General features: G+C 31.5%; 3 protein-coding genes across 6 annotated transcripts; 2 read left to right on the top strand and 1 right to left on the bottom strand.

Annotated features, from left to right (window-relative positions):
• Window positions 1-987: 987 nt before the first annotated feature.
• On the bottom strand, window positions 988-7,648 carry LOC111425009 (anoctamin-1-like). Of its 2 annotated transcripts, none has more exons than XM_023058758.2 (8): window positions 7,398-7,648; window positions 6,664-6,852; window positions 6,278-6,514; window positions 6,080-6,225; window positions 5,855-6,014; window positions 5,099-5,719; window positions 2,202-2,564; window positions 988-2,139 (listed from the first exon to the last, which is right to left on the bottom strand). In XM_023058758.2, the coding sequence occupies exons 2-8, from the start codon at window positions 6,826-6,828 to the stop codon at window positions 1,084-1,086; spliced, it is 2,748 nt and encodes a 915-aa protein (XP_022914526.2). In that variant the 5' UTR covers window positions 6,829-6,852; window positions 7,398-7,648; the 3' UTR covers window positions 988-1,083. The 2 variants fall into 2 exon arrangements, with proteins under 2 accessions (XP_022914526.2, XP_022914527.2); XM_023058759.2 differs by having other exon boundaries at window positions 7,485-7,610.
• Window positions 7,649-8,363: 715 nt separating this feature from the next.
• On the top strand, window positions 8,364-15,139 carry LOC111424984 (combover). Of its 2 annotated transcripts, XM_023058729.2 has the most exons (10): window positions 8,364-8,649; window positions 8,778-8,892; window positions 8,946-9,127; window positions 9,184-9,315; window positions 10,556-12,304; window positions 12,356-12,717; window positions 12,820-13,528; window positions 14,138-14,376; window positions 14,429-14,892; window positions 14,947-15,139. In XM_023058729.2, the coding sequence occupies exons 1-10, from the start codon at window positions 8,527-8,529 to the stop codon at window positions 14,985-14,987; spliced, it is 4,116 nt and encodes a 1,371-aa protein (XP_022914497.2). In that variant the 5' UTR covers window positions 8,364-8,526; the 3' UTR covers window positions 14,988-15,139. The 2 variants fall into 2 exon arrangements, with proteins under 2 accessions (XP_022914497.2, XP_022914498.2); XM_023058730.2 differs by lacking the exon at window positions 9,184-9,315.
• A 1,606-nt stretch (window positions 15,140-16,745) lies between these two features.
• On the top strand, window positions 16,746-24,587 carry LOC111424976 (heat shock protein 70Cb). 2 transcript variants are annotated; one of them, XM_023058715.2, is made up of 7 exons: window positions 16,746-17,065; window positions 17,248-17,446; window positions 17,500-17,683; window positions 18,303-19,175; window positions 23,020-23,252; window positions 23,492-23,621; window positions 23,683-24,587. In XM_023058715.2, the coding sequence occupies exons 1-7, from the start codon at window positions 16,950-16,952 to the stop codon at window positions 24,348-24,350; spliced, it is 2,403 nt and encodes an 800-aa protein (XP_022914483.1). In that variant the 5' UTR covers window positions 16,746-16,949; the 3' UTR covers window positions 24,351-24,587. The 2 variants fall into 2 exon arrangements, with proteins under 2 accessions (XP_022914483.1, XP_022914482.1); XM_023058714.2 differs by having other exon boundaries at window positions 23,020-23,291.
• The last annotated feature ends 1,767 nt before the right edge of the window (window positions 24,588-26,354 follow it).

The following is a 26,354-nucleotide window of genomic DNA, read 5'->3' as shown; positions in this document are numbered from 1 at the left end:
TAATTGTTAGATGGCGGGATATTTCGTCTCTTTTTGCACTTAAAAATTAATTAACTATTCAATTCATTATCAAGTTAAGGACTTTTAAAAGACGCGAATTGTAAAACTTTGGCGTAAAAGGCATAATTGTTCTTTTTTGAGGATATTTTTATGAGGCATATATCAAAACTTTAAATAATTGTTAAGTTAATGTTATGGCCGTTAGATGGCGGGATTTTGGGTCTCTTTTTACTTAAAAATTGATTAATTCATTACTCAATTCATTATCAAGTTAAGGAGGACTTTTAAAAGACGCAAATTGAGAGATTTCGGCGTAAAAGACATAATTGATCTTTTTTGAGGATATTTTTATGAGGCATATATCGAAAATTTAAATAAATGGAAGTTAATGTTATGGCTGTTAGATGGCGGAATATTTCGTGTAATTTTTGCACTTAATTCTTATTAAATTAATTTAAAATGTAAATAACATATTTATTAATAACAAAATAAATAAATAATAAATTTATAGTAAAAATAATTAATAATAAATAGATGATTATTTTAATGACGTTATCATCTTGATTAGCGCCATCTATTATTCATAAAAAAAATATTTTAAATGTTAAAGATTTTTAAGGAAAATTAAAAAAAAAATTATTTTAACAGATTTTTATTTAATATTTATAACAAAATGGTTAAAGAATTATAAAAAAAATTATATAAAATTTAAAATTGTTTAAATAAAAACGATTTGTGCTCCTCAAGCGAGATTCTAGGAAACTCTTAGTAAAAAAATACTTTTTTGTGATTTTTTTTGATTTGAGAGTTAGTATATGAAAAACTGTGCCCCATTTTATGTATATATCGTTAAGAAAATAGACTAGAAAAGAAATTAACTATCGAAGAAAAAAGAATCCTAATCTAATTGATTCAGACACCTTTAAATTTAACCTTTTTATCACATTTTCCGAAAAAATAATTTTATTGTCATCGCCTAAAATGTTAATGATTAATTTTAAGTACTTAAAGTTGTTTTTGTTTAATACGAGTTTAAGGTCCCCCAATTTTTATTAAATTTATAAACGGAATAAAGGCACCCATCTAAAGCTCGGTAACAGCATCATTTCCACTTTCTAACGCCCCACCTGCATCGATAAACATTATATCCCCGTTATTCTCCGAAGAGACATCTCTAAAGATTGTATCTCCTGATAAATCTCCGTTTTTCCTTCTTACAACGCTCCCCCCTTTTTTATTCCGCGTTCTTAATCGATATTCCATTTCATGTTTAACAATAGTCTCGTTAATTTTAAAAGCTTCCCTTTTAATTCGATCTCTTAATTTTCGAGAAACATCCGGTATAGCATATTGAATCGCCGTTATAATAACATTAACTAAATTTTGATAAATCACAATAAAAGCTAAACGCGCGGCAAGAACGTGCCAATACTCAACGGGGCGTTTATACTTTTGTGAATGCCAGGGAGGATTTCGATACTCAGGGTAACGGCAAGTAGTAACATTTAAGAAGTTTTCTAAAGGAGCTGTAGTATTAGGAAAATCGTTTACGTTAAAATAAGCTAATGAGTGCTCTAAAAATCCCGATTCTGTATGATTTCGATTTAATTTAATGGTATACACCAATTTTGGAATGAAATTTGATGAAAATGCGATAATAATAGCGTTTGATGCGACCGAAATTTTTCCAATTATGTTCATTATATTGTACCAAACACCAATATTCTTCACCCGTTGCGGAACCGGCCTACGATAATACTTAATAAACTTTTTCGCGTCTAAACGCATCTCAAAAATATTATTAATCAATGCGAAAAGAGGAGCCAAAGGAAACGCAGTAACAAAAATCGTAACAAAACCGTATTGCAAGACCATTTCTAAATATTCCGTGAATAAAGTTCTCGAATCCATCGAATTTAATTTATAATCCTCTTTATATTGTTTACAATCAACCTCGTTTATCTCGTTTACATTGTTACAATGCGTTTTTTCGTTCGATTTAAATCCGCTTGATATCGTATTATAGATTTTTAATAAAACCGGGAGTAACATTTCTATTATTCCACTTATAAATTGATTCCCTATCATTATAATTGCAAGTTGCATCGTTAATTCCATCAAGCACCCTCCGGGATTACACTAAAAATAAATTAATTAATTAATTGATTAATTAAATGAAAAAAAAAGGGAATTAAGTTTACTTCTTCTTGGCGATGCCCAAAAATTCGGTTGTATTTAGCCGGGTATCCAACAAATTTCCCTTTTATAAATGCAATGTAAAAAATGCAAGAGTAATAATTAACGAATTGAAACATATAGATTTTTAGGGATAAACTATCATCGAATTCGGTTTGCGTTCTTTGAAGTTCCATTTCCGTTAACCATTGGGCCAAACGATCATAAAGAAAATTCAAAATTACGATGCAAACTAAATTAATTAAACCAGCCGTTAAGGGAACAACATAAATCCTATAACTAGTTTTATCCGAATACAAAGCTGATGATGATAACAAAGACATCCTGTATAAAACTATTCCGGCTACAACACCTAGAGCTAAAATAACCTAAAAAAAAATTTATTAAAAATTGCATTTAGGAAAAATTCAAGAATCATCATGTCTAATGTTAGTTCTAGTTTTACACTAGCAGTGTCACTATAATTAACATTAGGCCTAAAACTAGAAACGTTCAGGTTTAGCCGTCTTAAGAGACGTGGGACTAAATTTGAATATTTGTAGTTTTCGGTCTAGTGTTAACTAGTACAAGACTAATACAAGACCTGCTGCGGCTAAATTCGTATGTTTCTAGTTCTAGGTCTAGTGTTTGTTCTAGTTTTAAATGTTGTTTAACGTTAGATTGTGGTATATTTTTATTGAAAGAAAGGCAGAACTAACACTAGACCTAGAACCAGAAACATTCGGGTTTAGCCGTGCGTCTCTTAAGACGGCTAAACCTGAATGTTTCTAGTTCTAATGCTAGTTCTAGTAACAGTTGTAGGTAGTGCTAGTTAGCATAAGATATCACTATGTTGCATATTTTTATTGCACTAAAGACGCACGGCTAAACCCGAATGATTCTAGTTCTAGGTCTGAATGATAGTGCTAGTGTAAAACTAGAACTATCCGTCTTGAGAGACGTGCGGCTAAACTCAATTACTTCTAGATCTAGTGTTGGTTTTAGTTTTAATATTTATTTAGCCTTAGATTGTTGTATATTCTTATTGAACTAGAACTGGAATTAATTAAGAACACTTAAAAGTTGAAACATTCGGGTTTATTGCTATTCAGCGTTAGATTGTTGTATATTTTTCATTAAAGTAAAACTAGAAGTAACACTAGACCTGCCTCTGAAGACGCACGACTAAACCCGAAACATTCTAGTTCAATTTAGTATTAGTTCTAGTTTTAATTTTAATTCAGCGTTAGTTTGTTGTATATTCTTATTGAACTAGAACTACCAATAGACTTGCACACATTAGGGTTTAGCCGTCTTACGAGACGCACAATTTGGATGTCGTTTTATGTAACTAATTTCATATTGGTTAGCGATTATAACCAAAAATATTTTTTTTAATTAATTAAAAAAAATGTTTTTTTTAATTGATTACAAAAACAATTTTTTTATTAAGATTTTTTAATGATTGCAAAATAATAACAAAACAAATTGTTAATTTTTATGTACTACAGAGATTTTTCTGTCAAAGTGACAATTAGAATAAAATTATTAAGTTGGCAACATTAACAAAGAATTTTATTATGTCATGTTTTGAAATTAAATTCATTTGGTGTAACAATAAGTATTAGTTCTAGTGCAACTGTTAGTTCTAGTTTTAATTGTTATTGAGCGCTAAGTTATTGTATATTTTTAAGTTTCGGGTTTAGCCCTGTGTCGTCAGACGCTGAATGTTAGGTAAGGTTAGTTTTGTTTACAAACATTAATTATACCATGAAGTTTTCTTTGGCAATTAGTAATGGCAATTATAGCGTGAAGTTTTCTTTTGTAATGTCAATTATAGCGTGAAGGAATGTGAGGTAAGGTTAGTTCTGTTTACAAACATTAATTATACCATCAAGTTTTCTTTGGCAATTAGTAATGGCAATTATAGCGTGAAGTTTTCTTTTGTAATGTCAATTATAGCGTGAAGGAATGTGAGGTAAGGTTAGTTTTGTTTACAAACATTAATTATACCATGAAGTTTTCTTTGGCAATTAGTAATGGAAATTATAGCGTGAAGTTTTCTTTTATAATGTCAATTATAGCATGAAGGAATGTTAGGTAAGGTTAGTTTTGTTCACAAACATTAATTATACCGTGAAGTTTTCTTTGGCAATTAGTAATGGCAAAGCAGCCCCCAGGATCTTTGATAGGAGAACTTGGGACTGATTGTATGTCGAAATCCCACCGTAAGATGGCATTAGCGTCTATACTGAAATAATTTAATTAAACTAACAATTTTATTATTAATAGTGGGAATGATGAGAGACAGCAATAACAATTATTATCAGTATCATTCTTTTAATTTAAAAAGTAGATTCCAATTAAAGTTATATTTTTAAATTTGCTGCTAACTTCAAGTTTTAAAATTATAAAGTTGAAGTTTGTTCAGAATGACATATGAAAACGTCATTTTAAAGTGATTTTTCGGTAAGAGTATGTTAAAGTAATAATGGTATGATTAAATAATTAGATTATAATTGACATTATAGCTTTGTTTCAGCTAACGTTATAAGTTGTTGGAAGCTCGTCAGATACAATCTCACATGTCATATGATGCAGTGATATTCAAATGTGCGGCATTATTTGACAGGTGTAATTGCCATAGTTAATTACATCTGAGGGATTCCCAACCAGTCGCTTCAAACACTTTCTAAACAGTTATTCTATGGTTGGAGCTTTTATATATAAACCCAATCCAACCTATATTCTAGTGGTTCGGTTCTTAGCTGAATAATTCCAAAATATCCCCAACAGATGGCGCCATATGCGTTCAATTTTTAATACGAAGTTTTTGTCGATTAAAAAAAATTGTCGATTTTTAAGAGACACGATGATTCTTGAATTATACCGGCATTTATTTCAATTTTTGAGATTAACTCACCCAAAGTAAAACGATGGAAAAACTTAAAATAATCGACGGTAACTTAACCCTCCAAAACGGAACAACCGGCTCCTCCAACGATGTAACAACGTTTAACTTTTTCTTTTTGGCATTGGCTAATCGCGTTAAATACTCGGGTCTAGGAGGTTCTGCTAACAAATCAAATCCGGTTAAACCCCAACGATGAGCAATCTCAGCACTGTATCTTTTCCACAACTCCAAATAAACTGCGGCCCAAACGCTCATAAACACAGCGAAAAAAATCGTCGCTGGATTATCAATTAATCGCACGATTTTCGAATACACACAACTATCTTTTAATTGCCAAAAATTACACACACGATCGCATAGTGGGCACATTACTATATCTTTGTTGCATATATCTCCACTTAAAGTATCGTTTTGTATGCTGATTATGCCATAAAGTAAACAAAGAATCCCAACGATTGAGGCAGGAATTAACATGTGGGTGTAAAATCCTAACCATGTAAAATACAAAGCGAATTTTACGCCGAAATAATCTTTTATATCATCGATTGGTTGGTATTTAACCCATTTTGAAACTGATGCCCATTCATCTAATAATAATTTGCGTTTTGATGATTTGTTGTTTAAATCGCCCTAAAAAAAATAATTACAAATTTTATTAATAAAGTTAGGTTATGTTTAAGGTTATGTTTTTGACATATTAATTTTTGACACATTAATTTTTGACATAACCTCAAATTAAAAAAAACTAAATTAATTAATACTAACATCATGTAATGGATATGCAGCTTTATAAACATCTGTAGAAATTAAATTTTTAATCCCTTTACTATGATCTTCCTTTCCATATTTCTCTCGATCTAAAATGTAAGAGATGACAGATATTCGAACTCCGATATTAAAAAAATTTGGATCGTCAACATCAAATCTACAAAAAAGCAAACTCGTTTATTAATTTTAATTGTTAATTATTAAGTATTGTTATGTATTTACAAATAATATTTGTCCCTGGAGAACTCGGCCGTTAATTTATATTGTTGTGGTGGAAATTTTTTTTCGTCCAATCTCACCTTGCACCTATCTAAACACCTTTTTATCACAGATGAAAAAATATTTTCTTTAGGGGTAAAACCTTCCGGCTAAAATCAGTTTGATTTAAAGGTTTAATTCATTTTTTTAAATTTTATTTACATCTTTGATTGGTAGTCTTAGTTTAAGTAGTTCTGCGTATTGACATAAAACTTCTCTGGGAACATAAATCTTGATGAAATTTATTCTGTGTTGGTGCTCGTCTTTTTTTAAAATCAAACCAACGTCAATTAAATTTTGTTCAAAGGTTTCCCTCTTTTTTAATTTAATAGGATCCGTTGTTGTGTCATAAGCAATAACATAATCGGGTAAATCTTCCATAGAGAAACTCCTCCAATTCTATAAATTAAAAATGCATAATAATAAATAAAGGAAATTATCAATTAGGCTAAATTATTCCTTAAACTACCTTGGGAATGAGGATATAAATTAGTGGACTTTAAACCCACTTAAAGGTAAACAATTAATGTTTATTAAATAATACTTACTGATGAAGTAGCATCATGATTATCCATATTATCTAACTCTATAGCTGAATGATAAATCGTATTTCTCGATAAACTAATGTACTCCTTATTATTAATTCGTTTCCGGTGTATTGGAGCTTGAGAATTCAAGGAAATTGTGTCATAAAATTCATCATCTTCATCCATCGCACTTCTTTTTCTTTAAGTTTCCTTTGCAAATCACACAAAAAAGTCTAATTAAAATGTAACTAAATATTAAGAAATATAAATATGCACGGGTTGGGAGCAAAATTGGAAATGGGAGAAAAAAACGAGATTTTTTACAAAACGAATAACGTTAGAGTACAACAGTTCAAGGATTATTACAATTTATAGAGTAATAACGTTTGTAACGAACTACTATAATTGATATCATCAAGAGATAGTGAACGAAATCATTTTAGATTTATTAATTTGGAAAAAACTTAGAAAAAAAAAAGTGAGGTTATGTCGAAAAACAACTTAATTTATATGAAGAAAATAAGGAATTGTTTATAAAAATAATATTTTTGATTAATATAGAGAAATAACATTGGAATAAATAGAATATTTAATAAATATGTAACATTGAGGAAATGCATAATGATAACAGTTCAAGGTCAAAGATTACAGCAACAAATTGAGGTTAGATAACGTTTAGGAAACTCATTCAAAATTGAATCAAACAAAATCAAGATCAAATAACGTTGTAATAAAAGTAGTAATTTATTTAATACCCATTCTACGGTGCAAAGTGCTGGCCAAAACATGTGTGCATTAAAAAATTAAAACGATTTCAATAAGACACGATTTTGATACACCACCTGCTCTTCTAAAACAACGCGATCTTAAAAATAATCTTGCACTTTACAGCGAATCTTTAATTAAATAGATGAGGAAAAAAGAACACTTTCAACACTGTCATCATTTCGCTGGCGGTTCTTGGTCCCGTTTTTAAAACGGCGCAAACGCAGAAGTTCTTTCCTCTATTCAGTCATTTCTTTTAAAAAACTCTCAATCACCCCGACCTTGAGGTGCCGTTTAAATATTTCTTTTTGTTGTGCCGGTTTTAGTTATGATCTCATTGATGAGGTTTATTGATGATTTATTTAATAATTTTTTATGTAATTTTACCATTTTATTTAATTTAATTTGATCAAAATGACGTTTATAATTTTAAATAAATAACCTCTCAAAAAGTGACAAATTATTTTAAATTAGAGTGATTTTAACTTTATATCTCAATGATAGATCGCGCTAGTGGTGGGGGAAAAGTGGTTCTTTATGATGAGTGTTCATTTTAAGATTATTTGATTTCTGAAGTAGTTCTAAATGAATTTTTTAACTTGTTTTAACTAGTTACAGTAATTTATTAATGGTTAAACAGAAACAAATTCAATGTCGGGTTGAAAATTGAAATGGGAAATTAATATGTATTATGTCGCCATCTACCTACCATAATAATAGTCATTATCTGATTTGAACTGTTTGCTTCCAAGTGAGTTATAGTTCTAAAAAAGAACTAATTTTTTAGTTCATTAGATACCACGTTCATTGTTTCGTTCATATCCTTTGCTATTATAACGAATGTAGAAAAGCTAGTTCAAAGAGAACGATAGTTTCAAATTTTGATAGTTCTTCGTACAAATCGCTAGATGGCGCCATATGCTTAACCTATACCGGTATTTGACAGTTCATTTCTGTTTTATTTTTCTTTTAAAATTATCGAAAAAAACTTAAAGAGAATGTTGTTTCCGCTTAAATATAAATCGATGTATTAATGTGTTAAGTAGTGATTAGTTTTGGTTGTAATTATAGGTTCGTGCGTGGTGTTTTAAACGTTTTTAAAAGTTAAAGAAACTTGCAATGTCTGACGACAGACGTAAACTTTATTCGAAAAAGGGAACCGGGACCGTTCCTAAAATAAAATATGCTAAAAATACCATACATAGTCAAGAGCAAGATCCGAATTTGTTGTCGAACAACCTGGTGAGTAGTAAACGAGACGTTTAATAAAAGCTCCCACTGCACTTTGGGCCCCCGTTTCTCACTCTATCTATAAATAGTCGACCTATATTTAAAGTTACATCTTTGCCATTTTTTCTCGAAACTTATAGGGCAGAGATTCGTATGTCGTGAACCGGACAAGACACTTTGGGAACTCGGAGCGATCGCCGGGGAGTTCTTTTCACATCATGGACCACACTCTCGAGGAGCAAAATTCTTTGCAGCGTAAATATAAAGAAAGTTTTGAAAAGAAATTTGTCTTATCTCATTTATTTTAGAGCCGATTGATTCGAAAGGCGATTCAAGACGTAATTCAACGGAAACGATTACAAAGTGCGATAACATCACTAAATATCCCGATAAAAAGCAAATAGAAGACAAATTAAACCAAATTAGGGAGTGCTTAAACATTACTTCTTCGATCGTTTCAAATATGAAAAATTCCGATGACCATCATCAGGTAAAAAAAGTTTATTTTTAATTATTGGTAATTATTATAAATCAAAAAATGTTTAGTACGATCAAATCGAAAAAGAAGAAATCGAAAAGACTTATAACGATCTAAAAGATAGCGAAAATAAATTGAGTAAAATGTTGTCTGATATTGAGGAATTTGAAAATAGTGATAATCAAGGTGATCGTTTAAAGGTGATTTTAAATTTATTTGATGTGTTTTTACTCACCTTTGATTGATTGAAGCATGAATTAACCCTTTTTTGATTTATTAATGCGTATTTTATTAAAATTGTAATAATATAACCAAGTAGTTGAGGTTATGACAGTGACATAACCTCAAATTTCATTTTTCATTAATTTTTATATTATAATTAATGTTTGTTCCGTTGAAACTATTGAAAACGATAATCTTAGCATATCAAGAACGAAAACTATCCATTATATGGGAGTTTTGATGAAGAATTGGACGAAAATCCGTAGATTAAATATTTGAATGTATTTTTGAAGATGGACGTTGAAATCTAAAAGAAAAATGTTCCGAAATTAGCGAAACAAAGTTAAAGCAATAAAACTACAACATTTCATACATAAATATTGTTAAAATAGAAATTTCAATAATTTTTTGATAAAATTTAATTGGTGATATTTGACATTTTCATGTTGGCTATACCGGAGAAATTTAAATTACGAATTTCAAGTTGAAGAATTTAACCAATCAGAAAACGTTATTTAAAACGTTTTAGCAATAAACAAACGAAACTGGCAGATTTTAGTGTGATTCCGAACGTGAGGAGCGCACGCTGATTTTTGTCCGCGATCATTTTAAAAACCAAAAAAGTTAGGTTACCTGTCAATCACCATTGTGACATAACCTCAAAAAATAGAAACTTATAACAAGTTAAATAAGAAGATTATTCGAATTAAAATTAATCACCTTTAATAATAAAAAAGGAAATTAAGTGGTTCCAGATCCAATTATTCCAATTCCAATCAAGAATCATTGTTACCTATTCCTTGGAGAGTCCAAGTTTCCTTTACCGAAAACTACAAGATAAGCTAAGTTATAATTTTCAACTTCATTATTATTCGTTTTAATTTTTTTCAATTTTCATTTGAAATTTACCTTAAATATGATTAATTTGAGTTATTTTGGTTTGGTTATGTTATTACAATTTCATTATGTTTAATTCAATTTTTAGAATTGATTAATTAATTTACTTCGTATTAACTACAAATAAAAAGATATTATTATTAATTATTTCACTGAGAGTTTTGTTAAGCTTACCTTTGAGCCATTTGACAACGTTGTAGAACAGTGTTGAATTATTTATTTGAATTATCTAAAATATATCATGTCGCCCAACGTGGGGCCAATAAAAAAAACAAAATTAGGGTAATTGAAATATATCACCTCAATATCTTTTTTTTTTAGTCGATTGAAAATGGAATTGACACCGTACAAGAGCAAATCATGCGATTACCGAAGAATCAAATTGAAAAAAAGGTCGAACAAACCAACCACCAATTAGAACTGCTCCTTGAACAAGAAAATCTCCTCTTAACGCTCCAACAAAAAGCCGAAAATCAACTTCGTGAGGCTCGATTAGCACAGCAAAAATTAATTTCGCACCAAAATTACGACGTTGATTCTTCCTCCGAAAACGCAAGCAGCAAAAAGGGTAACCAAGATATTCGGGAATTAGAGGAGCGTTGGAATGCGTTGAGATTGGAGCCATCTACTTCGAATAATTTAACGGAGAATTTGCAAAATCAAGTTGAGGTTTTACAACATAAAGTGGGGCAATTACGGGATACTAACGATAATCGGACCCATTTAATACAAATGCTGGATAAACGCGATGTTCAATTACAAAACGAACACGCGGAGTTGCAAGGAAAACTTTGGGAACTACAAAATAAAAAGAGACAAGTCGACCAATTAGTGTCGCAATTACAAACGATGAATGACGAATCAGAAGAGGATGACATGGGGAGTCAAGTGAGAAAAATTGTTGTCATGAAGGAACAATTATCGAAATTAAAAGATATGTTAGAGGTGGTTAAAAACTCTGAGTTAAACTTTAACGAATCCGATAACGAAATTAATGAAATTGTAACAACCTCGAAATCACACAACTTAATCCAACGCAATCAATTAGATGATAACCCGACCCGATCAAACCCGTCAAACGAACAAAAACTCAAAGACAAACAAGTTAACAAAAAAACAATGAACGCCCAAGAAAAGGAACGATTAAAACTCCAAGGGGAATTACAAGCGAAAAAACGCGAACTCGAGGAATTAATGTGCAAACACAAAGCTGCATCATCTAACCTAAATCAAGACGTTCAATGCGAATATAAACCCGATATGGCAACGATTAATAACACGTTTGAAGCGGCGGCTTTTTATAGGATGTACCCAACCACCCCGAAAAGTGGGGCTTACTCAAGTGATGAAGCCGAAGAAGAAGGGGACGCTAACGAATACTCAGATGAAAATGTAAATTCAGACGTGGCAAGTAACCCGGTACCTTCAGCAATGATCCCAATTGAAGTTACAACGATCGATGATTACTTAAAAAATCAACAACAAGCGAGGCAATTCCTTTTTTGCCCCGAACGAGCTTCCGAAACTAGGGCCTCCTCGAGAACTGCCGACAATAACAGCGGGATACAACCGATTTCGAACACCACCGGATTACCAAAGCAACGAATTCGAAGTAACAGCGAAAGAGATTCCCAAAATAAAACTCAAACTCAAAAACAATTAGAGTTAATTCGAAGCGTTTGCGATTCGATGTTGGAGCAACAAAATTTGATTACGAAGCAACCAAGGCGGTCTTTACAAAACGTTAGGAATAATTTAACTCCTTCTCCGTTGTATTCGGAACCGCGTCGGGAATTTTCGTCGTCACCGAACCCGATGAACGCGTTAAATGTGGTTAATAACGCCCCGAGTGGTTCGTCGAATCAAACGGGAGGGTTTGATAATATTTTTAACGCGGCGAATTCTTTACCTCCGAATTTTAATCTCGATCCTAATTCGAATTATCAAAATTGGATCGCAACTAACACTTTGCAAACGCAAGCTTATATGTTGAATACGTTGAATCAATGTTGCCAAATGTTGTGGTTACAACAAAAAGAAATTGCAACTTTGAGAAGTAATGTTATGATGGTAAAGATTTTGGTGATTATTTTTGGTTGGGTTTAATTTTTTATTTTTTAGATGCAAGAAAAGTTATCTTTCGAACACCAATCGAATCCTCTCCCTCCTCCACCTCCACTTTATTCGAATGGAATTCCCCCGAAATTGAATCACCAACAACAACAACAACAAGTATCTTCAGCGACTTCCCTCCCAAATTTAAATCATCCGATGCATGTTACTACTAATCTTGAGTACGCCGCTCACCATAATAACTTGCATAATGCGCGTATTTTAGAGAATGCCGCTGTTTTGAATAACCATAGTATTCATCATCAAGGGGGGCAACCTCCGTTACCGTCGCAAATTTGGAACGGACCAGCTCTTAATAATCAGGTTGCCCCCGGTAATCGAGCCAATAATTATTGGGACAATTTTCGAAGGTAGGTTAAATTAAAATTAATTTTTATTAATTAATTTTTTGTTTGATTTTTTTTTGATTTAACAATAATAACAATTAAATGTACCCTCAACCTTATTCTTAGTTATTCCCGCCAAAACCTTTTATCAACAAAAAGTAACGAAGGTCTTCAAAACGCATCATCACACCAACAACCGCTCTCAAACGATCGCCTTAACAACTCGATTGATGGCACCGCTTTCGTTTATCCTTTTTCAACTTCGAGTGGTACCACAACACAAAAACGCAACACTATTTTTCAACAAGACACCGCGGTAAGTTCGGTGGAAAATACCCCGAGAAGAAGATTAACGGAAAATGAACCGGAACAATCGATTTCAAGCGACAAATCGAACGAAAATGCGATGGTACCGGAAGTTGTTACACAATCGAATGTGGAGGAACAACAAGAAATCGAGAAACCACCCCAAATTAGAAATGATAGAAACGAATGGACTACGAGTGATGAAGCGACGAGTACGACGCAAAAATCGAAATTATTTGAGGAATTAAGGGAGAATGTTTATAAAGAGGTGGCATCATTGATTTCGGCCAATCAAGGGCGCCCCCATTTTTTGTTACAATTATTTAGAGACTTACAATTAATTAGTTCCGATCCGTTAAGGAGACAAACGTTGCAAAGTATACAAAGTTTAGTTTCAAATTCTTTGGTTACTTCAAATAGCGCAACTGATAGTTTACGACAGGTTAGTCACGATGAAAGTTTGGAAAATGACGCCTTGGAAAGTCAATCTCAATCGTATTTTATTTTACCATCGTTTGGAAATCACTTGGTAATAAAATTATTTATACAGGTGTCCGGAAGTGACGTGTACAACGCAAGATCACAAGTAGCTTGACCAAAAATATGATGATTTAACTCAAGTTATCTATCCAGGGGTCCATTTAACATGAGACAACCGATTATCTCGAAAACGGTTTATTTGACATAAAAATGAACCAAATGAAAGTTGTTCTGTGCGAAGGAGGAAACCATATGACGATAATTTTTTTTGACCTTGACCTTATTTTCAAGGTCATGTGAAGGTCACGGCCAATTTTTTAAATGGCACCCTATGTTTTTGATTGCAAAATCTGAATCTATAGATAAAAGTAAAGTAATTCAAAAATCTTTTGAATTTTTAAACATTTTCCTACCCGCTTCGATACATTGTCTTTAGTACTTAATTCTTAGAATACTATTTAAAAATGCTCAACAAAAAAAACCAGAAGAGGTACATTGGGTGACCTGGCTCATCACCCAATGAAAAATACCTTTGGAAAAAGGTTTAAAAGGTTCAAATCATCATATTTTTGCTCAAGGTACATGTGATCTTCCGTTTTACACGTCATTTCCGGACACCTGTATTATTCAAGTACTTAACTAATTCTTTTTTGTTTAGAATGAAAATAATTTGGATCCGGATTGCCCAACTTATTTATCCGACGTCTTAACGTTTTTAAATCTCCACAGTGAGGAAGTTCTTCAACAAAACCTTTTAGATTATCTTAAGGAGCTTTTAATCGAATCGACTTTTTCGTCGGTTTTTACAAACTCCTCAAACAATCCTAAAGATAGCATCATTCATAAACATTTTGCTTGCTTAGTGGCCGGAGCTTTCGAACAGTTTAAAGGAAAAAAGTAAAGTTGTGTCATAACATAAAATAATAAATAAAATAAAATAAATTTTTAGAGTGCAAGAAGTACGTTTAGATATTTTGCAAACAATCGAAGAATTATTAAGGGGTGAAATATCATTAATTCGTTTGATGCGAGATAGTATTTCCGAGGCAAACGAGCTTTCCATTAATGACCAACCATTAAGTCAAACTTACCCCTTTAATTTGCAATCGGAGTTATCATCAACAACTACAGACACTCTCCAACAACAACAACCGATAATACAAAACGGAGATTTAGCCGAAGCCGATCAAAGCAGGATGGATATCGAGGAGGAAGAAGAAGAAGGCGCAATAGGCGGCATTTTATGCCCTTTAAACGAAACCGCAAACGATCAAGGCGTAGAAGAATTAGTTGACACATCAAATTTGGATTTTACAAACGTCGTCGAAGCCGAATTAGTCGAGCACGGTTTAGATCAAGTTCCGACAAGACTCAGTAGCGCGCATTGTAGATCAAAAATAAACACTTCCAGGGGTAAAGCTCTTTTTTAGATTTATTATTATTTTTAAACGTTTTTTTTTTGTTTAGATCGTTCAAATTCGTCTAGGAGCGATACGGAACAAATCTAGGATTTGAAAGGTTCCCGATTTCTCATTATTTATTATCATCGATACGATGTAACAACAATTTTAAAATTAGGTATAGGATGTGTATTAATTATTATCTTCTATAATATTGTATTAATGGAAAATTAAATATAACTTAAAAAGTAGAACTATAACTTTAAATGCTTTGGTGTATAGAATCGTTGATAAAATTAATCTCTGAGTAATCTCCTCTTAATTAGTTAGGAATCTTAAACTTTCCCATTTCCTTATTTTTATTAATTATACGATAAATTGTTAATTAATTATCGTACCTGACGTCATCATTGCAAGTATGCAACCAATATCGCAAATCGCTGTTGCAATACCTATACTGTGATATTGGTTGCATACTTGCAATGATGACGTTGGGTACGATAATTAATTAACACACTGTATTTCATAAATCATAACCCATACAAAGTTTGTGCTACAAACTTTGACTTGCTTGTAGCACCATTAAAGTTCTAATGGGTGTCTTTTTAATTAATGTAAAAGTTTAAAATTCCCCGACTCCAGATGACGTTTTAAGTAAAAAGAAAGAAATCACAGACGTTACGTTCGCTTCCGTTTTCTTCTAGCGTATAAGATTCGTAGCATTGTCTCTCTCCAGGAATTTTATTGATTTTTATACGCTCCAATCGTACGCTCAAATCTGAGTGACGTACTTTGGAGTTCCTGTAGTTTCAAACTTTATTATTTTTTTTTTTTTGAAAAACTAAGCCTCAGAATCAAAAATTAAAAAATATAGGGTCAATCAATTTTAAAGAACTTTCGAATAAGCCAATAAAAGAAAACTTAACGGCCCTATTGTATCAGATTCTCGATTTTTGGGTCGTAGTTTACCTCGCCCTGTTGTTAATAATACCAATGTTCATTAATACCATTGGACAAGTGGTGAAATTTGATGTTATTTATCGGTGTACACTATTTTGTTGTTAATAAAGCAGCATTTGTAAATTTATAATCTAACTTTATAGATTAGGTTAACCAATCATGAACAATGACATTTTGATTACAAATTTAAATACTCCCTAAGTTTAAAAGCGAGATATAGTTACGAATTAACGCTATTTATAAAAAATTTCGAAATTTTTTCGCAAATTTTAATATAATATTCAAAATAATTACAAAAATTAAAATAGGCAACCAATTTTACAAATGACATTTAAGTAAAAATTAAAATATAATATTTTAATCGATTTTGGCCCGAAACTAAATTAACCACCATTGTGGTTATTTCAGTTTTTCGCTTTATTAAGAAAAAAATTAATTTTAAACTTGTAGAAAAAGCACAAAAAAAATTTGATATAGCCCAACCCAACGAATCAATTATTTATTAACCAAGGTTAAATGAAGTAATATCAATTATGAGTATAACAATAACGTTGAAAAATATAATTTTATTTCTTATTTAATAAAAAATAGTTGTGACAATTATTAATCGAATATTTATTAATTAATATTTTTTTTTAATATTGACATAATTATTTAAAATTTCCCGCATTTTATAAGAAAAAAATTCAAAATAAACTTAGAAATGCGTAACTAACTAATCCCCAAACGCAATAAAACGCGTAAATATCTCAAATCGTGTCTATTAAAAATTTTATTACATAACCACAAATTTTTAAAAACTCCCAAAGTGACGTTTTTGACGTATAGAATAAAATAGATCGAAGTCATCGTTTGAGGAACTTTCTGGAACGCTGAATATCGCTGTATTGCGGCTGACTTCACGCCACTTCCGACAGTTTCAATCGGTACCACAGGCCCGGTTGCACGTTTTTCGAGTGTACAAATTGGTTCTATTGAGCGAATACTTTCGCCCCTTGATATTCATTCCAGTGTGCATTTAAACGCGCGCCCCCGACTCCCACCAAACCCAAATCGAACGTACCGGTCACGTACTTTTATTGGTTTTTGTTTTTAAATAATTTTTAAGTCATGGCTGCTATGTCAGTTATTGGTATAGATTTCGGAAATGAATCGTGTTATGTGGCCGTCGCGAAAGCCGGAGGAATCGAAACTATCGCAAACGATTACAGTTTAAGAGCCACACCGTAAGTATTTCAATTAATTAAAAAAATTTTTTTTAAATTCATTTGAATCATATAGATGTGACATTTCTTTCAAAGATTTCGTTATTTTCACTGTTAATAACCTGTCATTACCAAATAAGGGTGAAGAGATTTACGTATGTGACTAATATCGACTTATTTGGTTGTTTAAATTCTTTTTGAAGGACATGCATTGCTTTCTCGGAGAAGAACAGAATTTTGGGGGTCGCCGCAAAGAATCAGCAGGTGACCAATATGCGAAACACCATTTATGGCTTAAAAAGACTTCTTGGTAGGAAATATAGCGACAAACAAGTTCAAGACGAACTTAAACATTTACCGTTTAATACCAAGCAGTTACCTGATGATGTTTTGGGGATTGAGGTGATTAATTCAACGATTTTTTTATGTTATGTTTTAATTTTTTTATTTTTTAGACGAGATATTTGAATGAAGTTCGTGTTTTTACCCCGGAACAATGTCTTGCTATGCTTTTTACAAAACTTAAAGATACATCATCTGCTGCTATCGAAACTGCATTAAAGGATTGTGTCATTTCTGTTCCTTCTTATTATACACATGCTGAAAGACAAGCTTTACTTGATGCGGCTGCAATAGCCGGTAAAATAATTAAAAAAAGTTTTTTTTAACCTTACAATACACTTGCTCATCATAGGAAATTGATTGAATCTGTAGTTGTTAAGAGAAATGATCTCCAGCTAATAGATGGCTTTAGTTAGGAATTATTAAATTTAATATTTATTATCCCAATTAATTTATTATTAATTTTTTTGTATTAATTTTATATAACTTAACTTTTTTGTATCATAAGCGCAGATATTTGTGAAACAAAGCTAGAACTAATACTAAACCTAGAATTAGTGTTAGTTCTAGTTTTAATTGTAATTCAGCTCTAGATTGTTGTACATTTTTATTGAAGTAAAACAAAAAGTAAGAGATCTAGAATCTCAAATATTTATAGTTCTAGCTCTAGTATTACTTGTAGTGCTAATTTTAGTTATAATTTTACATTAACATTTCATCTATGTATATTAATATTTATTATCTGTCAAAAATTCAAAGATTTTCAATCTGTCAATGTCAACATTACCATTAAAATCAGCTATTCACCAAAAGATGGCGCTAGTTAAAAAATTTAAATTTCTCTTGTGTATTGAAAGGTTAAAAAAATTTTTTTCTTTGTTAATATTAATTTAATTAATTTATTATTATTTTATAGATTTAAACGTTTTATGTTTATTAAACGAAACAACAGCAACGGCTCTCGCTTACGGTATTTACAAACAAGATTTGCCTGCACCTGAAGAAACACCACGTAACGTAATTTTCGTTGATTGCGGTTACGCTTCGTTGCAAGTCTCAGCTTGCGCCTTCCACAAGGGTCAATTAAAAATGTTGGCTGCAACGTCAGACCCGAATTTGGGAGGGCGCGATATCGATTATAAACTGGCTGAATATTTCAAGCGAGATTTTATGAAACGATATGGAATCGATGCGGGAAGTAATCAACGCGCTTATATCCGCTTATTAGCTGAGGTTGAGAAATTAAAAAAACAAATGTCGGCGAATTCAACTTCTTTGCCGCTAAATATCGAGTGTTTTATGGAGGATAAAGATGTTCGCGGAGATATGAAAAGGGCGGATATGGAGGAGCTCTGCAAAGATTTATTTAATAGGGTTCGAAACAAGCTGGTCAAGTGCTTACAAGATTCCGGTTTAGATCTCGAAATGGTTCATTCCGTCGAAATCGTTGGTGGCTCGACGAGAATTCCAGCCATTAAACAGTTAATCACGGAGGTTTTCGGACGCACCCCGAGCACAACTTTGAATCAAGACGAAGCTGTTAGTCGTGGTTGCGCCCTGCAATGTGCTATTTTATCCCCTGCGGTGCGTGTGAAAGATTTCAAAGTCGAAGATGTCCAAAATTACTCGATTATGCTGAAAAGTGGACCTGATGAGGTGCACGAACTTTTCCCTAAATACACCAAGGTGCCCATTACCAGGAAACTTACCATTAATAGAAACGATTCGTTTGCAATTAGTGCTTATTATTCTGAAGAGGAGGATATTCATTTTAAAAGCAAAACAATAGGTAAATACATAAATAAATAAATAAATTAATCATTACAGTTAAACCTTGATATAATGGATTCTATTAATATTATCTATTTAATACAACAGCATATTTAAATACAAATATTAGCGCTCATAGATAGAATACAAATTGGGTTATTCCCCAAGTTGATCTATTCCATGTTGGTAAATAAACTTGGAGTATTTTCTGAGTTCTCTATATGATGTATAAATCAGGGATGGTAGTTCTAATTTTAATTGGACCATGTTTATCAGAAGGGGACCAACTGTCAAATTATAAAAATGGCATTACATATTGAAGATTTTAGTAATATTTTTATTTTATAGGTTTATGAGTATCTCTTCTATTTATAAATTCTATTTATTTTTTACAGTTTTGGTACTTAGTTTGTGCCTTTCTGAATAATATTTAAACAAGGATTAGTTTTTCAGAATGAAAGTATGAAACAAATAATTAAATTAAACAAGTTTTTAGTTTAGAAACTCATTTATTTTTCATACTACAAAAAAATAAACTAAACAGTATTTTAAAACATACCAAATTTTGGTTGAATACAATAATAAATGTATTTATGCTTTTTCATTATCTGAGTCTGGCTCAAAATCGAGGTTTTCGCCAAAGACATCTAAATCGTCGTCAAAATCCATGCCTTTGAGGTTGTTGTAGAAATTTTTACCACCCAATGGAATAAAGGGCATTAAAGACTTAATGTCCTGCAACTTTTTGTTTGAAATTTCTGTACTGTTGAGCTTTTCTTTTTGGATTTTTCTGCAGTAATGCTTCATGGAACGCGCCATTTTCATTATGAGTGTATTTTAAGGAAATTGAAAATGAAGACTTTCTAATTTTATTACTCTGGTTTCTAACCACCTAACCTTGTTTTTGTTTATGTCAACTTTTCGGTTAGTAATTTCTTTTTCTAAGTTTTTTACAGAACAAAAATGTTCCATGTTCATCTCTGTCACAATCAGTGGATTTTTCGCCTGTAATGTTTCATTATTTAATTGCCTTTTCTATGCCCAAAAAATCTGAATCATTTGGTAGATAGCTGTGGTCATATTAAGTACTTAAAATAGATCGATTTTAATGTAGGGTGGCAACTAAGGATGTATTTTAACGTTTCCCTTTTGGCTACAACAGCTATCTAACCACATAATTAGAGTTTCATTTAAAGTTTGAAGTTTTTCATCCTCTTTGGATATCTCAAAATCATTTCTAATTTTTGTTCTTGCTATTTCAGCTACTTCTAGATATAAATTGTGTGCTAGTTTTAGTTCCTCCCTGTTCTGTTCCAATACAGCATTTTGTATTTTGATATTGTATGAATTTCATAAACTGCACTTGTCCTTTATTCTTGGTGTCTAAGCAGATTAAAATTTTTATAAAAGATACTTTTATAGCTAGCAAAAGATACCTTAATATCTTTGTTTTCACTCTTATACAAATTATACATTTTACGCTCTATGATATCGAATGCGATTTGTATGTGGGGAACCGCTTTATGTGAGTAATAACCACTTCTTCAGGAAGTTTATTTTTTCCACCTTGCATCTCGCCTCTGCCATCTTTAATTTCTCCACTCCTAAGTTTGCACAGAGTAATATTTATTCTTTTAGAACTTAATCTAAGTGTATTTATAAAAAAATCTTTACATACTGGAACAGTGTCCAAACAATAACTCCGGATGAAAGACCTCTTTACAAAGATCTTATTTCGTTTATGTTTTATTTTGCGGCAATAAAAGCTGTTTGCGCATCATAGTTAGCTAACTTGTAAAAGTTTTCAAAGATGTGCTTTCCTTTAGCCTCGCTAATTAAGTTGGCACAATTGCGAGTACAGTTACATCAATAATCGCCTAAGAATTTTTTGCCGCTACAACTTTTCCTTTTTTCGTATAATAGATCGGTCGACATACTGTTATTTCTTCTTCGCTTTGAAAGTTTGTCCCTTAAATTTTGTTTTTCTTCCTTTTTTAGGTCTTCCAATATGTTCGCTGATCTCATTTTCATCTACATTGTCTTCATTTTCACTACTAGATGGGCTGTTGCTATTTTTAGATGTAATATCTTCACAGCTGCTACACAACCCGTTTATCATCAAAACCTAACCTCAAATAATTGAACAAACGATCGCACGAACGGAGCTAAGCGCCACAGTTCAATACAATGCATTTAACTGGAAGGAACTAGACGCTTGGTTCGCTTCAGATTAACAATAAATGTTGTATTGCAAGTTTGGTGGTTGGTTCATCTGTATAAGCTAGTGCAGTGTGGTCAATAATAAATGCTAAAACTCTACTCAACGCTAAAAGCAATCTAAATAGTAATCTTGATCCGAATGTGCTGAATAGGTTTTTCGTTGATTTTCATTTTCAGAAGTTGGTCCTATTAAAGTACGTGAGCTGCTCTGTTCATTGAAGAGTAGTCCTACACTTGATATTTTTTCCATCCCAACTTATTTTATAAAGAGGAATGTAGACATGTATGAGTATTTGCTGATTCTCAGTTCCCTGTTATATTGAAAATAGATAACGTGGTGCTCGTGCATAAGAAAGGAGATACTACGGATTGCTCCAATTATAGGCCAATAAGTGTACTGCCAGCTTTTTCCAAGGTGTTTGAGCGTACAATGTATGATAAAATGTTTTTTTATACAGGGTGATTCACATAAGAACCGACACAGAGCAGGGACATGTAGAAGACAATAAATTAAGATGATTGAAAGTAACTTACCTCTATACTAAGTTGTACACCTGAGGAGTTATATGCCTTCAAAGTTGGCTCTTAAGTTTTATATCTTCATAATAAATTAAGCTAGAAAAACCAAACTTGGTATACGTTATGAGTGTACCAAGGGTATTAATTGGTAGCAAATTGAACTCAATTGAGGCATTAATAATAAATAATAAACTACTAAATTTTGACAGATCTTTTTAACCTTTTGACGGATTTAATACATTACTACTTCATTTCATGTGAAATTTAATTCTAAAACTTTTCTTACTCTTATTATTTTTTAAAAAACTTTCTCGTTTTCATAAAAAACTTAAATAACTAAAGACACTTATTTCGTAATGTTACTTAAAATAAGCGAAAATTCAGTAGTGGGCTATAAAATTGTACGTCAAACAAATAGGTTATAAAATTATTTGACAACAAGGTTTTATAACCTATTTGTCAAGTTTGACGTACAATTTCACAGCCAACTACTGAATTTTCATTGATTATAAGTAGCATTGACGAAATACTTGTCTGTAGTTATTTGAGTTTTTTAATTTATTTAAGGGTAGGTGTACGTCGGATGTCGTTGTCAAGTTCGTTGACATGTCCTTGGATTCTTTTGAAAGAATCCTTTTCGAAGAATCCTTTTGAAAGAATCATTTCATTGCAACGTTTTTGGATCTGACGCGGCTATTTGACTGCATGTCACATCAGATTCTCTTGAGGAAACTATCTAAAGTGTATAACCTTGCTAGTGACGCTGTTGCTCTTGTCGAGTCCTACCTGAAGAATAGAACATAGCAAGTTTTACACCAACACATTCACTACAACTAACACAAAACCTAGAACTAGAATCATTCGGGTTTAGCCCTTCGTCTTTTAAGACGGCTAAACCCGAATGATTCTAGTTCTAAGTTTAATGTTAGTTCTAGTTTTAGTTCAATAATGATATACAACAATCTAAGACTGAATAACAACTAAAATTAGAGCTAACACTAGCACTAAAACTAATACTAGACCTAGAACTAGAAACATAACGTCTTAAGAGACGCATGGTCCGTTATATCGAGGTTTTATTATAATAAATAAATAAATAATTTAATAATGAATGTTTTTCTTAGGTACTTGGCATGTAAAAGATGTTAAACAAATAGCCGAAGGTAGAAATCAACCGGTTAAGATAACATTTAACACGAATCAAAGTGGTATTTTTTCGTTGAGGAAAGCGGTGATTGAATGTACCGAAATTGTGGATAATTCGGAACAACCACAACAACCCATGGAGGTTGATGGTCAAAATGCGGATCAAAATGGGGGGGATAAGGCGTCTGTTGAGGCAAACAGCACACCAGAGGTAGGCTGGACGGGAAAATTAACAGCCTTGTTTAGCCGGGTATGCATAAAACCTGGCACTACCCTTTTAGTTGTTCTAATTCTTTTCCCCCTCAATTTTTGTTGTTAATTTTTTGTTGTATTTTTTTGTAGTGTTGCCTACAATGCATACAAGGCTCTACTCTGTTTTATTTTCTTTGTTTTTACTCGTTTTCGATTAAATTAAAATTAATTTTAATTCATAAACGATTTTTGTTGCAGAATGGTGATGAGAAGAAAAAGAAAAAAACCGTTAAGAAAGATCTTGTATTAACCGTTGAATCAGAAATTTATGGTTTATCTCATAAACAAATAGAAGAGTTAAAAGAGGAGGAATATAAATTAATTGCAAGTAAGTTTATTAAATTAATTTAATCTTGGTGGAATTAAAAATAATTTTTTTTTGTTAACAGATGATAAAAGAGAAAAAGAACGAGCTGATGCCCGAAACGCTTTAGAAGAATATGTATATGAATTAAGAGGAAAACTGTCCTCAGAAGAAGATCTTGCTGCATTCATCATTGAAAATGAACGTACAAAATTAGTGAACGATTTAGAGTCAATGGAAAATTGGTTATACGAGGAAGGTGAAGATTGTGAAAAACAACAGTACAAAGACCGTTTGGTAGCGTTAAAAAAGCGAGGTGAACCGGTTGAAAAACGAAAATTAGAGGCTGAAAGAAGACCGATGATGCTAGATAAAATTGGTGGTGCCCTACAACATTGTCGTAAAGTCTATGAGGGGATTATCTCTGGGAAAGATGAAAGAGCATCTCATTTTACGCGAGAAGAACTCCAAAAAGTTGAGAAAGCTTTTGGGGATTTAGATGAGTATATGAGAAAAGTTTATCACGAGCACACAAATTTACAAAAACATGTTGATCCGAGTATTACCGTCGACGATATGCAAAAAACGTTGGTGGGTTTCCGATCGCAGGTCGATCCAATTTTGAATAAACCAATGCCTAAGGCGCCCACACCACCAAAAGAAACCAAACCAGCCGACGTTAACCACACCGACGGGCAACAACAGCAGAATCATGATGCTCCTGAAGAAACAGAAATGAATGTAGACGGTTAAATTAAATTAATGTTGGTTTTTAGTTCCGCAAGTAACTGTTTTTTCTTTAACAGTTTCAATTTTTTTCTTAAATTAGCTAACAATTTATATATTAATAATACATTATTACAACACGCATACACCCAGCAATTTTTGGCTTAAATCAAATTTATTAACAAACATTAAAAATGAAATAACCCCTTTCTTTGATTCATTCAATTGAATTTTGTACATTTTGGTATAAAGAAAACACGAATTTCTTTTTTATTTTGTATTATTTTTCGCAATTTACATTTATTTTTATTTTCTAAATGTTTCAATTGCCTCATTCCACCAAAAACAAACAAATTACATGGTAAATATCAATATTAATATTGTTTGATGTCCAATTGCGTAATAAATAGTAGTCAAAACCTCAATGTTTTATTTATTTATTTATTTCTTTTTATTAATTGCATTATTTCCAATTGTGTAAAGAAAAAAAAACAACTTGATTTGTATCAATTTTCCGTTTAAAGCACGCAACAGAGTTAAACACACAAAACGGTTGCGTGAGGTTCGCATTCATTTAAACAATGAGACCCAAGTTGGAAATTGTGCAATACTTTTAACCGTGTTAAAGAACTGATTCTAAACTTTGAGGCTGAATAAACAATTTAATTCATTGTTGTTGTTAAAATTTTCTTTCTGGTACAAATGCAAATTAAGTTGTATTTATGATAACGTCGTGTCAGTTGAGATATTTCATTTAAGATAAAACTAGAACTAATTTTAGTACTATCACTAAGACGTCTAAACCTAAATGTTTCTAGGTCTAGTGTTAGTTCTAGTTTTTGTTGTGATTCAGTGTTGGGTTTTTGTATATGTTTGTTGAATAACTTCACATTTTGATGTTTCAACTTGTCATTATGACATTTCATCTTGTTATTTTTTTATAAAGTTGTCATTTCCCCATTATAACCAGTCACCTTGACATAAAATTATCATTTTGACATCTTATCTTGTCATTTTGACGTTTCAACTTGTCATTATAACATTTAATCTTGTTATTTTTTTATAAAGCTGCCATTTCCTCATTATAACCTGTCATTTTGACACAAAGGTATCGTTTTAACATCTTATACTGTAATTTTGACCTATAGCTTGTCGCTATGACATTTTAACTTAACATTTCAACATTTTATGAGAAGTATTGACATTACATCGAATACATAACTTGTCATTATGACATTTCATCTTCTTATTTTTTTATAAAGTTGTCATTTCCCCAATATAATCAGTCATCTTGACATAAAGTTATCATTTTGACATTTTATCTTGTCATTTTAATTTTTAACTTGTCACTAGGACATTTTAACTTAACATTTTGATATTCTATGATAAGTATTGAGATTACACAACTTGACATTTTGACGTTTCAACTTGTCATTATGACATTTAATCTTGTTAGGTTTTTATAAAGCTGTTATTTCCCCGTTACAACCCGTCGTCTTGACATAAAGTTATTATTTAGCTTCCTATCCTGTCATTTTGATTTTTTAACTTGTCACTATGACATTTTAACTCAACATTTTGACTTTTTATGATAAATATTGACATTACATCGAATACATAACTTGATATTTTGACGTTTCAACTTGTCATTAAGACAATTCATCTTATTTTTTTATATAGTTGTCATTTCCCCATTGACATCTTTATAAAAACTTATAAAGAAAACTATAAAACTTGACATAAACTTATCATTTTGACATCTTATCCTGTAATTTTGATCTTTTAACTTGTCACTATGACGTTTTAACTTAACATTTTGACATTCTATGATAAGTATTGACATTATATCGAATACATAACTTGATATTTTGACGTTTCATGTAATTTTTTATAAAGCTGTCATTTCCCCAATATAACCTGTCATCTTGATATAAAGTTGTTATTTTGACATCTTATCCTGTAATTTTGATCTTTTAACTTGTCACTATGACATTTTAACTTAACATTTTGACATTTTATGAGAAGTATTGA

This window comes from Onthophagus taurus, chromosome 11, assembly GCF_036711975.1.
Source record: "Onthophagus taurus isolate NC chromosome 11, IU_Otau_3.0, whole genome shotgun sequence".
NCBI classification, from domain to species: Eukaryota; Metazoa; Arthropoda; class Insecta; order Coleoptera; family Scarabaeidae; genus Onthophagus; species Onthophagus taurus.
Note: the sequence above shows the minus strand (reverse complement) of the source record. Positions and strands in the feature narration are given on the sequence as shown.